This window comes from Lithobates pipiens, unplaced genomic scaffold (genome assembly GCF_037356315.1).
Source record: "Lithobates pipiens isolate NorthernLeopardFrog02 unplaced genomic scaffold, aLitPip1_a1.2 Scaffold_1, whole genome shotgun sequence".
Classification (NCBI taxonomy): domain Eukaryota; kingdom Metazoa; phylum Chordata; class Amphibia; order Anura; family Ranidae; genus Lithobates; species Lithobates pipiens.
Genome location: NW_027507685.1, coordinates 25,821,772 through 25,835,749, shown reverse-complemented (window position 1 = coordinate 25,835,749; position 13,978 = coordinate 25,821,772). Strand labels below are relative to the sequence as shown.

The following is a 13,978-nucleotide window of genomic DNA, read 5'->3' as shown; positions in this document are numbered from 1 at the left end:
GTCTGCGGGCGGGGGGCTTATCGGAATCCGGGGGCACCCGGATCCCGGCCCCCCACCCTATGTGAATGAGTATGGGGTACAATGTACCCCTACCCATTCACCTGTGAAAAAAATGTAAAAAAAAAAAAACACACAAGGGTTAAAATAGTTTATTGCACAGCTCCGGGGGTCTTCTGCCGTCTTCGGGGGTCTTCTCGCCGGACTCCTCCGCTATCTTCTGCTAGCTCTTTTACTAGCGGAGGAGCTCGGCATTCTTCTTCGCCGCCGCCGAATAATGTTCGGGAATACAAAAACATAAACAGTCATACTCTTCTCGATGGCTGCACCACTGATCCCAGCTGCAGTCTGATTGCTCAGTTGTCGATCCTCAGTGAGCTGATTACTGTTAGTCACCAGCTCTCTGCTGTGCCCCTGCAGCGCTCACTGGAATGTCGGGCTGTGGAGGGGGTGGAAGCAGTTGGCTCAGTCTTCCAGTGGCTCAGTAAGAGGCTGAGCCAGCTGCTCATCCAAGGATCTTTCGCCAGCCTGGACTGGCTTAGTGACATCAGCTGACAGCAGGTTTTAGCCCACTGTTGACTGAAAATAGGTGATAAAATTGCAGAACAAATGTTACAAATCAAGTACAGAATGTATTGAAATGGTATCAGTTTGTGATCATCTGATTATTCGTGGTTTTTTTTTTTTTTTTGTTTGTTTTTTTTATACATTTATGAGGTACTAATGTGAACTTCCACTTTAAATATACTTTAAGACTATTGAATATCTAGTGAATGAAGAATAATTCTGTTTCACCTGTTTCTTGTACAGGGCTTGCCCAATGAAAGTTGGAAGATCACCAAGATAAACAGTAACTATGAACTGTGTGACACCTATCCAGCTGTTTTTGTTGTACCGACGAGTGTTGCAGATGATGACTTGGCCAGAGTGGCTGCTTTTAGAGCTAAAGGACGTATTCCGGTGAGCTGGGGACTATGTATCGTTGAAATAGAAATGTGATTGGCTGTCCAAAAGGAAGCTGTCAGGAGATGCTGTGATAAATGAGACAGTCAGTTGTTCTTGGGTTAACTAGGATAGGGCATCCACCTTTCTTACCTTTTTAATGTGTGAGAAAAGGTGCATTGCAGTGTCCCCACCTATCACAGGAGCTTTTAAAAACCATGCATGAGGAGGCTTGGGGAAAGTGTTATTTATGGTGAACTTAACTTGCAGTAGCAATTTTAAAAGCACTTTTGTTTGCAGGTGTTGTCCTGGATCCACCCTGAAAGTCAGGCTACAATAACTCGCTCTAGCCAGCCTTTAGTTGGACCCAATGATAAGCGATGTAAAGAAGATGAAAAGTATTTACAGACTATAATGGATGCCAATGCCCAATCACACAAACTTATTATCTTTGACGCCAGGCAGAACAGTGTTGCTGATACGAACAAGGTAAGTTCAGAGTTTTCTTTTGCTATAATAAAGTGGTTGCTGCACTTATAGCTCTGAGTTAATATGGGATCAATTAAGGCCGTACGTGTGGCAAATTAAATCCTACAGGCTTAGGCCCCTTTCACATGGGCCTTACTCAGTCAAGCGGATCCGCCTGCTTAGCAGGGCATCTTTCCGCTGATCCCTACTGAGCAGACGGATGACAGGTCCGTGTCCGCTCCGCCTATGCAGAGCGGACACAACCCGCTGTTCTCTATGGGGTGGTCGAATGGAAACGGACCACCTGTCCATTCTATTCCAACTATTTCATCTGATCCGCTAGAGGAATGGGAAATAAATCCCCATCTGTCTGTGTTTGATGGACCGGATCGGATGCAGTCAAGTGTAAACACACATGTTCATTTACATCCGCCTTCCCATAGAGAACAATGGGTGGTCCAATCAGGTCCACCTGAAAAACAGACAGGTGGTTCTGATCGGTCTGCTCATGTGAAATGGAAGGGCCCAGTATGGATCATTGTATGTAACTGGATTTTCAAGTCTAGAGAATCGGAAGGGATAATGAGTGGGGATAGGTGTTTACTCCCAATACATGGATCAACTGTATGTACAGTACACGATTACTCTATTTTCTACAATGCACTTGTAGTTGTGCATGTGGTTATTGCTCCAGGTTTTTACAAAGCTCATTTACAACTATGATGCAAATAGTCCATGTTGAGAATTTACCTAAATAGCAGCTAGTCAATTGGTTCATCAATGAATTCACCCCATACGCAGTGACAGATTTTCCCTCTTTTTAAAAAGAGCGCAGTCTGACATTTTTCATCCCCTACATTATGTTTTATCTATTGAATTTATATCTCTCTATGCACTTTCTAATATTTTATTACTGAGCTGAAGCTCACAGTGTCATTTGTCAGTTTGACTTTGTGTACTCACTGCTCAAAGCAAGTCTAGCAAATATTATGTAAGACCTCAGTATTGTGAAGCAGTTTGAAACAATTTAAAATTCATCCTCGTTGCTTCTACTTAGCCAGCATTTTTTATTTTACATTAATAATCTTTCATTTATCAACCTCAGTAAGGCTGTTCCCACAGCTTTAAAGCCCAATTGAAACTTCAGTTTAAATTGGTTAAATATATTCCAGATGCATTAAAACAAAATGTGTTCAATATTTTACAGTTAGTTTTTTTTCCCTAAAGCAGCCACAGCTTAAAGTGGTTCTGCACCTAAAAAAAAAATATTAAAAGCCAGCAGCTACTGATATTGCAGCTGCTGACTTTTAATAAAATCCCACTTACCTGTTCCAGGGTCCAGCGATGTCGGCGGCAGATGACGAGCGATCGCTCGTCTCTCTGCTGCCCCCGCTGCCATCCTCTGTCAGGGAATCGGGAAGTGAAGCGTTGCGGCTTCACTGCCCGGTTCCCTACTGTGCATGCGCGAGTCGCGCTGCGCGTCTCTTCTGGTCCCTGCGGTGTCCTGGGAACTGTGTGTTTCCCAGAACACAATGGGGGGCGGGGCATCTGTGGCGGTCTTGTCCCGGAAGTGGGTGCAGATACCTGGATTATCCAGGTAACTGCACCCCCCCTCCCCCCTGAAAGGTGCCGATTGTGGCACTGGAGGGGGGAGGGATCAGATTAGCGGAACTTCCCCTTTAGGGTGGAGAACCGCTTTAAGCAAAAAGCCTGTTCCCCACACAGCAGCTGCACAGTGACGCTTGCTTTTCATGAGGAAGCAGTGGTATCTTTTCAGAGATGATGTCCACACCTCTGAAAAGATATCACTGCTTACCCACAGTGAGCAAGGGTCCCACTCTGTAGCTTGTTGGCAGAGTATCTAATTTTTAACCGCTTCAGTGGTAACCTTTTAGTACTACTTTTTATTAAGGCCTTTTTACAGTGCTGTGAGAGTTTTGCTGACAAAACAGTCATGCATAAATGGCGTAAGCAGATATATTTTTTAATTTCATTTGTTTGAGAGACAGAGTTTTATTTTGGTGGTATTTAATAACCACTGGGTTTAAATTATTTTTTTCTTTATCGTATATCACAGGACACAGAGAGGGTTTTTATATTAATAACTACTTGGGTTATATGCCACCTATAGGTGAATGGACTTTGGTAGATCGATCAAACAGGAAGTCCTCCCCTATATAACCCCACCTACACAGGAAGCACATCCGTTTTTTTTGCCAATGTCTGTAAGGTGGTGGTCACTGATGTGATACCTGTGTTCTTGGAGCATACTTGTAGGTTTGGATGGCGCTATTAAGAATTGTGGACTTCAATCGGGTCCATTCGAAAACACTATCAGCCAAAATGGATGGTACCTAAACCTCATTGGAAGATTCCTTAAGGTTTGCCAGTAATGCAGCCTTATGGTGCTGGGCTCTGTGTAAAGGAGCCCTGTGCAGTGTTTATTCTGACCAAGGTGCTTTCCTGCAGGGTGCTATATAGGTCCAGGGGAGTGGACCCCACATGAGTGAGTGACTTGTATAGCGCTACCTATGCGAACTGAATCACATCAGGGCGCTTTCTTGCCACCAGAGTCCATCTGCAGCTTTGCGTGGTCCTTTACCCCGTAAGGTCCTGACACGCTTGACACATGATGGGGGGGCCCAGTCCCTGAAGGTCTTTTATGACAAAGCTCGCCGTGATGGGTGAAGATTGGACTCAAGATTAAAAAAGCAGAAGTAAAGAGAAATTTGACTGTTTTCCCGGTGGCCACTGCACTGGGGGCAGTGTGCTGTTTTATCACGCTGTGTACTTAGTCGAGTGGGCTGCGGTTTCTCCTCCAGCCACTAGAGGGTGCAGACTTTTATAGGCAGGAAGTGGAAAGGCAGCCATGTTGCCGTGTGGTCAACAGGTTCAGCAGGGCCTCTGGAGACATAACAGCAACTCGTGGATATTAACAAGGTGTGAGTACTTACTATGGGAGAACTGTGTAGACAAGTCATGATTAGATGCTGCATATTTACTGCTTAATCCGGGCGGACTGTTCAGCTGTAAGTCGATAAACCCCTGGACAGATAGCAGTTCACTTTAAAGTGTTTTTTACTGCTCGAAAAGGCAGGTGCAGCTTGGTGTACATGCTTGCAAAAGTGTTGCTTAAAGGCACGTTTAAATATACACGTTTGGAAAAACATGGGATGGGAGCACTTTAAGGAATTGTGTCTCCAGTATAGTGTGTGTTTGGTCTGCAGAAGCTTATTTTTTATTTTTTCGCTGTTCTGAAACAGCATAGACTACATTGGATGCTTATGTGCTTGGCTAAATCCTGCAGGACTAGTGTGGGGCCAACTGCAGTTAAGAAGGTGCATGCTTGCAAACTAGCTAAAACGCACGGTTGCTGAAACGCACAGTTACTGGAACACACAGTTGCTAAAGATACATGTATTATACATGTTCGCATAAAGATACATGGTTGCATAAAGATGCAGGTTTACACATGTTTGCATAAATATACATATCTGCATAAAGATGCATCTTTATACAAGTCTGCATAGATGTGTGTTGCATAAACACGTTTCATAACCGCATGCTTGCTTATTGAGTAAATGCATGTTTCCATGGGCACGTGCTGTATAAATGCATGTTTACAGGGATGCACGCTTTCAGGTTTTGACTAAATGCATAGTTACATGCTTAAGTACATGCTTCCATAGATGCATGTTGCTTAAACACTTGCTGGCATGTTTTCATTGTACTGCTTACGTATATGTTAAGCTGTATACATATGTACTTGTTTTCCTGGGACTACATGCATATGTGCTTATTTGCCGGGGACTACATACAGATGTGCTTGTTTGCTTGGGGTACATACAGATGCGCTTGTTTGCTTGGGGTACATACGTATGTGCTTATTGGCCTTGAACTGCATACATAAATGCATGAATGGCAAGAATACTTGCATACCTCCATGTTTTCCTGCCTAGGTATTTACATATCGGCATACGCAAGGAGTTGCATAGAAGTAAACCAACATTATTTTAGGCCTGCATCCTTGGAGGTCTGTATATTAGGTTGGCTAATATAGTTGCTGTGTTATTTACCTGTTATACTAGTTAAATGGTTCCAGAAAAGAGTCAGCCGGTGAAGTTAAGTGCACCTGCTCCCAGTTTCAGGGATCTGGCAGTGTCCACATCTCCTAATGGACAGTGGTGTCAGGTGAGCCACTGTGGTGTTTGGCACTGCTGTATTTCCCGACGGTATTCATTTTTTATCAGATAGACTCGGCCGCATCACCTTGATCATGTCTGATCTCGGTTGATCGAAGCCCAAGCAGGATCAAGCCTGGTTAGTATATAGATGGGAGACTGCCTGGAAATACCAGATGGTGTAACGTTTTCCCCACCTAAGTGAGGGAAACATCTGAGGCGGTGTTTTGGGAGTATTTCAGGCCAGAAAATCTTAGGGCAGTCGCTGAGGTTTGTTCCATCTTTAGCCGGCAGAAACCTGATAAGGTTAAGTGCACCTCTTGGGACTGTCTGGGTCTGCCACAGGGTAGTCAGTCTTTTGCCCTGCATTTTCTCTTGGCGCAGAAGTTATGGGCACATTATTGTGAGACAATTAAATGGTAGCAGTTCCAAAATCAAATAGAGACATTCTTTCTTAAGATTTTAAGCCGCTGAACATCCTTCTGTTTTCAGATAGGCTAGATCTGTTCAGTGATGACCTCTCTGCAAGAGGTAGATTTTGGGGTTCATAATCATCTGTAAATGCACATTTTCATGTGGCAGTTTGTTTCCAGGCTCATCAAGGATTACTGTATTTGCAGTGAAAAGCCATATTTTTTTTTTGTGAATATTCCCCTTGGGTTGGCCACAGCTCCGGAGGGAGGTTCACAAAGTGTCTAGCACCAATGCTGGGCTTGCTGAGGACACCTCAATACTCATTAACTCAATAATCTCTGCTTAGGAAGCAGTCAATTCTAGGGGTTCCTGCGATATATATTTGTACAGGAGGAAGCTGTGCTTAGTTCAAAGCTCAGTCCCTACATACAGTCCTACTCCAGGTCTTGGTAGAGGATCATTCTCTCTGCCTGGAACTTGAAGATCTATTCATTGGATTGCCGGAAGGCTCTGTTTCCGGGGTGTTGCAGAGCAAAAATTGGTGGTTGACATTCTTCCTTTTCAGGAATTTGGAGAATAATAACCACTGATGCTAGTCTCTCCAAGTTGAAGTTTGTTTTTCTTTCTCCAATCTGTAGGGCAAAGGAGATTGGCCTTGAGTACCATTAAGGGTCAGAGTTTGTCCCTATCTATTCTTTTCCAGGGGCAGTTGTTTCTCACTCCTTGTACATACCTCATATAGCATGTAACTTGGACAGTCCCACCTGTCGGGCCATTCTTGTATCCTTGGCACTTGAATTTAATCTTGATTGTCCTTGCAGAGGACACTTTTTGAACTAATTGGGGGATTCTGTTGTTTTTTTTTAATCTCACAAAGGTGGCTTCTTTGGTTGCTATCACTTCACTGAGTGGAGTGTCAGAGTTTGCGGCTCTTTCATGCAAAGACCCGTCCTTGGTCTCTCATCATAAGGTGATGTTGTGTCCTCATCCACTTTTATTGTCTAAAGTGGTTTCTAGTTTTCACTTGAATAAGGACAGTGTCTTGCTTTTTATTTTTCTCCTAATCCACAGTCAGCAGAAGAAATATCGCTACATACTCTAGAGGTGGTTCAGGTGCTCAGAATCTACGTGAGTTGTCGGCACGGGTCAGGAATCCTGGTTTGTGCTGCCAGAAGGCCCGGGAAGGGCAGGCGGCATCCAGGTTGAATATTTAGCAGTGGATCTGCTAGTTTATCAATGTTTTCTATGGTTAAAATGGCAAAAGCCATTTTTTTTTTCTGGGGAGATATTCTCTACCAGGTGTGGGGGAGTATCTTGGGCCATCCGTCATTGGGTGTCAGTGGCCCAGGTGGGCAAGACCACAATTGGGTCTTTGGTTTATACATCTACAGGATTTTTACCAGATGGATGTCAAAAACATAGAAGATGCTGCTTTTGTCCTCAACGTATTACAAATGGCAGAGCAGGTCCTTCTCTGGTGGCAGTTTCTATGATGGTGTCTCCCTCCCCTCAAGAATGTTGCTTTGGGACGTCCCAACTATTTTTTAATATAACTCGTTTTTAATATACTATGCTTCCTGTGTAGACGGGGGTTATATAGGGGAGGACTTCCTGGTTGATCTAGCAGTGTCCATTCACCTATAGGTGGCGTATAACACAAGTAGTGTTGTAGTGTGTATGTACAGCAGTTAATCTTTGGCACCCACAAATCAAATGGCTGCTCTTGTTTTTAGCCACGTAAGTTGGCACTGGTGATGTGTTTTGGATCATATACAGTTATTACTGGACTAATGAGCAGACTTGTTCAAACATCTGTATTTGGTATTGAAATTGTAAGGCAGCAGATTGGCTTAGTGGTCAGCACCTCTGCCTTGCAGCCCTGGGGTCCTCCATTTGAATCCCAACAGGGACACTGCCTTCATGATATTTGCATGTTCTCCCTGTGATTGGATGGGTTTCCTTGGGGTGCTCCGAGTTCTTTCCACGCTTCAGATCCATGCTAATAAGCTTATGTCTATTTTGGCCCTAGTATGTGAATGTATGTAAGGTAAGGGACTTTAGATTGTAAGCTCTTTGAGGGCAGGCACTGATGTGAATGTAAAATATGTAAGCACTGTAAATTGTTTATATTTTAAGCCTGGAGCAGTTATTAGCCCTTGTTACATAGTAGGTGAGGTTAAAAAAAAAGACACAAGTCCATCCTTTGTAGTATATATTCTCATTGCCTACATGGAATGTGGATAGCAGTCACTAATGTCTGAACAGTATAATCATGTGAACATAATAAATATTTAGCTTTTAGTGGAATTTGAGATTTGCACTTATAGTGAGCAAGGATGAACTTGTATAAAGAAATCCTGTAGAATGTATAATTCTTTATATTATATAGCACATGAGATTTCTGAGCTATGTTCTGTTCTAAGTGTTGTGCTTTGTGTACCGCAGGCAAAGGGAGGAGGCTATGAAAGTGAGACAGCTTACCCCAACGCAGAGCTCATTTTCCTGGAAATCCACAACATTCATGTCATGAGGGAATCCCTGCGTAAGCTGAAGGAGATCGTTTATCCGGCCATTGATGAGTCACGCTGGCTAACCAATGTGGATGGAACACATTGGCTTGAATACATCCGGGTAAGATTTGCTGGCAGCGTGCCCTGACTTTCAACTGCCTATTGATTCACAGAGGAGCAACGACGTAGAAAGAACTGGTTATGCAAAACCCACTGGGATGTATTACGATAATAAACTTTATTCAAAGAGTGCAATATATGAAAGATATAAACTCTAATTCCACCACTATGGTACTTAAAGCCAGACAATGTTGCCGCAGGAAAAGATGCTCAGTTTTCCTATACCACAATATCTACCGGTTTTTAATAGCCATTAGGAATAGAATCGTTTTTATTTGTTGTGCTAGCATTGAGAATTTGTTTTACTGATACATGCTTCCATTTTCTACCAAAGACGTGTTTTTTTTTTTTGTTTTGTTTTTTTAATGAAATTTGTTGAGCAGTTCATGCAGTATGACATCATTACGCCGTGCGCTGGGTGCTGATTCTGACATGTACAAACACTAATTGTTTCATGTGAGTACACTTTCTGATAATAAAGGGGAGCTGTTAAGCGGTGTTGTGCTTTATGGAGTGTACGTTCTCTTTGATTTTTTTTGGCCTTTTCTGGATGAGTTGTGGAGTTGGCATAGTTGCTTTGGAGAGTGGGTGCCCTGTGGGACCTGGTAGTCACCTGCGTGGGTCCAGAGTGAGCATCCTTTGGATCCTGAAAGTCAATTGTATGACAAAAAATGCTGTCTGACCTCCATTATTAAAAGACCAAGGCCATAATGTTAGGAGTTTGGTTCTCTTCTCTTGTGGCGGTAAAGGGTCTAAACCACTGGTGTGCTAAAAGAAGACCAGCTCTTTGGGAACTGATATACATTTTGCATTGAATTGTTTGGGATCGTACTTGTCAGGTTTTGATGGATAATGTTATCATTTGAAGTGGTCACATAGTTGGAGTGTTCACGTTGTTCACTTAGGGCCGATTCACACCACAGAAACAGTCTGGATGCAATTCTGTTTATGTGCTTTTGATGCGTTCCAGTGCGTTTTTAATGCGCTCTGGTGTATTTTTTTGCCCTTTTTTCCCCTCTATCTTAAATAGGAACATGTGTTTTCTGGTGCATTTTGTATGCGTTTTGCCGTCTTCCAGTACAGTTCTATGCAGAAAAAAAATGCTGCATGTTTTACTTTTTTTTTTTTTCTGTACTGGAACTGACTGCACTAGTGAACTATGCCATTGGAACCCATATAACCTACTGCCCATTTGTTTGATGCAGAAAAAAAACTCACTGGACTGCATTTGGTGTGAACTGGCTCTTAAAGAGACCGTGATCACAAGCAATGGTATTTTATGTTTTATTTAGTTTGCACTTGTAAGGATCGCACTATAAATAAAAGGTACAATACTGTCCCATTTTGCCTCCTATTTCTTTTTCCAAATAGGAACCCCTGCAGATGCACAATATCAGCAGGAAGAACCTGCCAAGTCTACTACCTTACTGAAAGGGGTTCTATTTTTGGTAGTTACTATAGACTGGTAGATACCGCAGTGTATGAATGCGGAGTTTGTTTTCCTGTGGAAATGATGTCTGAATTTAGAAAAAAAAAAAGCTTATATCTTTTTATATGGGGCGCTCTTTGAATAAAGTTTGTTATTATTGCGAGTATATTCTAGTGGGATTTGTAGATGGACAATGCATTAAAAGTTTTGCAAAACATTAAAATTCACCAAAATAGAAGATGTTTTGAACTGAGTGAAGTGTAAATGCCTGTATTTGTATAATTTTTAAATGCTCTTCTGCACACCAGGTGAAATTTCAGATCATCATGATGGCGGAGCGCTTGGTTAAAATGAGAGCTTCAGTGGAAAGGAGGAAAAACTAACCAATCCATATTTATTTTTTTGTGAATGATTGGTATACAACGCTTCCTATTGTCTCGTGTCTCAGGTATAGGCTGTTGGCAGCGCATACAATCAGGCATGTGGTTGCAGTTAGACACAAATCGTGTATTATTGATTTATAACACTAGCATTTCCCATATGAAGGAAATCTAGGATAGAAAGTGTTTCGGACTCCCCAAGGAAAAGCTCGTAAAAGCTTAAAATTGCCTAAATTGAGTTTTTCTACATTATGGAGATTTACCTATGTTGTACTTTAACAAACTCTGTGTATAATTTGCAGAAGTCGTTCCATATGTGTCACTTCCTTGTATTCACTTACTGCAGAGGCCTCATACATTCAGGTTCTTCTTTCATTGCTAAGCTTTCTCTATCATATGATGCGTTGATCTCACAATGACTAACAGAAAAAAAAAAAGCTAAAGCCATCTCCAACAAAGGGGAATTTTCAAAACGTGAGAGGGTGGTGGCACTCATTCAACTCATGAAATAGAATAATGATTGGGCAAGATTTCCGAATGTGTGCTTTTTTTTTATCTTTGAGATGTGATGACTGCCCGCGAGTATTCAGTGATATTCACTCTCTGCCAGATCAGGGGACTGTTATCTGATGCGTATGGGTAGCTGTACTTTGAAAATTGCAATTACACCTTTAACTACTAGTTCTGACTATCATCTTATCATCTAATTATAATTACCTTACCATTGGCCGATTCCGTTGCTTTTGTACCCAAGTATATCTCGAAGCATAGGGGACACAGTACATTGTTTTCGCTTTTATCATCCCCGGCATGGTGTTAAGTATGGGTAAAATATGGGCGTTACCAGCCACCTTCCACCAATAAGGGTACAAATTACATCAACCAATCATATTGTCAATCCCAATGTCACTACTCACAAAATCATTATGTCACCTAAATAGATATAAACACAGACTATCTTATGACGCAGACGTCACTTCCTGTGTCTGGTTTCCTTTTCAGCACAAGACCCGTTTCACACAACAATTATATATTTTTGCTTAAATCAGCTACAATGATAACTTTTAAAGGCACAGTTCATGTATTAGATTACAAAACACAAGGGGGCTTTTTCTATGACTCGTTCAATCTTCTCTGTTGTCACAAACATGACAATCATAAACCTTGTTGTCCCCAATATGCCCCCGACATTCACCTGGACTACGTTCCCATAAATGTACCACTATCTTAAGCATGTAAAAATAGAACAATAAACGCATAATCTTAGCTGCATAGCAATTGTCCATGAAATATAAAGGGGGAAGGGGAGCGACAGTCCATAAAAGCAAGTGGGAGGGGCATGACAGCCTTTAGGCCAATTTAAAAATAGTCCCAAAGAAAATCACAAAAAAAGTCTCCTGTATGGCTTCTGAATGTCCATAAAATTTTAAAAAAGAAGGAAAAGGGAAATGCCCACATTAGAATTCTCATTCTCCTAAACTTTTCCCAAACTTTTGGTTTGATTCTGTGCTCATCCATATTTTAGAGATCCCCCCCCCCTCATAGACCCTGCCTCTTTGTAAGGATAGAACTCGATATGCACTGACCAGACTGGAACTGATGAATTGGGTTAGACTTGGGTCTTCGGGCTGGAATCTGGATCTCTCCCTTGTAATGTTCACTGGAATTTCCTAGCCCTTGGGCGTGCGTCATTGGCTAACCCTTAAGGTGTCGTTCCCAGAAACATTTTCCAGCAAGAGTCTGCCTTTACTCATCTCAGCACCTCCCATGGCATTTGAACAACAAAGATTTCCATGTAAAAGCTGTAGTCATCTCTTCAAGTAACCTGACATCCGGATAGGGTATAGGGCAGTGATGGCGAACCTTGGCACCCCAGATGTTTTGGAACTACATTTCCCATGATGCTCAACTACACTGCAGAGTGGATGAGCATCATGGGAAATGTAGTTCCAAAACATCTGGGGTGCCAAGGTTCGCCATCACTGGTATAGGGTATGAACGAGGTGGGCATTTCTTCATGTGCATGGGGCTATGGGTGCATACTGGCTAGCTGGGGCAGATACTCCGCATCCAACATGAATAACCACAGAATCTACCTGATGAGTTCAGGCCTTAACCATTTAGAGGTATTAAAACAATATTCCTCATTAACTCAAAGATAAGTAAAGCATGCAGAAACAAAAATGTTTTTCAGCAACAGTTTTCATTATATAGATTCAATATTTTTAACTAAACATTTTCCTCAAATTCAGTATTACAGCAGGACTTAAACACCTTTAGTTCCTTCTATCCCCAGGACCCAAGTGGACCCGAGGGTCTCCGAACAGAACATTTTACCCAAACACATATTCTGACTCAGAAGTCAGCCTTCCAACTTTTCAAATATATCTGACCATCAGCAGCAAAGCATTGATGAATAAACACTACATCATTACCACTTCACGATTGACGCTCTGGGAATTCAAAAGATACTGTAAATATATCCAGAATAGTCATTCTGTTATTCAAACAAACTTTCCCCTCAAATTTTTGCATTTCATTGACTCAAGATATGCAGCCATTTATTTTGGTCCTGGATACTTCATTTCAGTAATTCTTCATACATTTAGAATTTCACCTTCTTCTTTTTTTTTTTTCTTTTTTTTTTTCAAAAATCCCATTATCAATTTTAATTTTAACCCCAAACTTTTAGGGACATATTTTGTAGATACCCATATATATTATCAGGAACATGGACCTAATAACTTCTCCCAAAACAAGAAAACACAATATGAGACGACCATCTCTTTGTGTACATTTTAAACAAACACTTTAGATACTTTACTAATCAAATAATACCTTGTGCATTCATTAAACACAATAGTGTGTGGTGGCACTGCCGCTTGTTTTCTGCCCCTGGTGTACATTTGCTTGTGCAGGAATACAATTAGGAGACCGTTGTCATCCTATAACAGGAAGTGCCCGAACAAGGACTTGGTAGGATCACCAGGCATTATTATTTTTATAAATACTGTAGAATTACAAAGTGTATGAATTTAGCATGTATAAAATGTTTTATTTGTATAAACTTTTTATATTGCAAACACATATTTTATACTACATACTTCCATATAGATTGGGCTTCAAAATATTCTAGGCTTGCTAATGAGCAAGCCACGCAGTCCTTGCTTACCTTTTGACGACCTCTGTCAAACTGAAATTCCACAAAACTCTGTATGAATTAGCTATAGGTGTGTCTCTTCTGTTCCATCCAGCTGTGTGTGTTGTAGGTGGATCTGACTAGCAAGAGCTCTAAATACACAAATCAATGACAGATTAGTAATAAATTACTAAGAAGTAGTTGGGTACAGACTCGACTCGAACATCTGCTTGATTCAAGTAAATACTAAAATGAACATAAATTATTTTATTTTCCTCTGACTGAACACAAACAATTCATTTTGTAGTCTTAAAGTGATTGTAAAGGATTTTTTTTTTTTAAATAACAAACATATCATACTTGCCTCTACTGTGCAGCTCATTTTGCAGAGTGGCCCT

At 41.5% G+C, this 13,978-nt stretch overlaps 1 protein-coding gene across 7 annotated transcripts in view; it reads left to right on the top strand.

Annotated features, from left to right (window-relative positions):
• Positions 1-13,978, top strand: part of MTMR1 (myotubularin related protein 1) — a 141,943-nt gene that overhangs the window by 78,776 nt on the left and 49,189 nt on the right. For all 7 annotated transcript variants that reach the window (XM_077486581.1, XM_077486430.1, XM_077486343.1 and 4 more), the window contains 3 exons: positions 808-957; positions 1,240-1,428; positions 8,448-8,633. In XM_077486581.1, the coding sequence (XP_077342707.1) occupies positions 808-957; positions 1,240-1,428; positions 8,448-8,633 (525 nt within the window). The remainder of the gene's footprint in view (positions 1-807; positions 958-1,239; positions 1,429-8,447; positions 8,634-13,978) is intronic.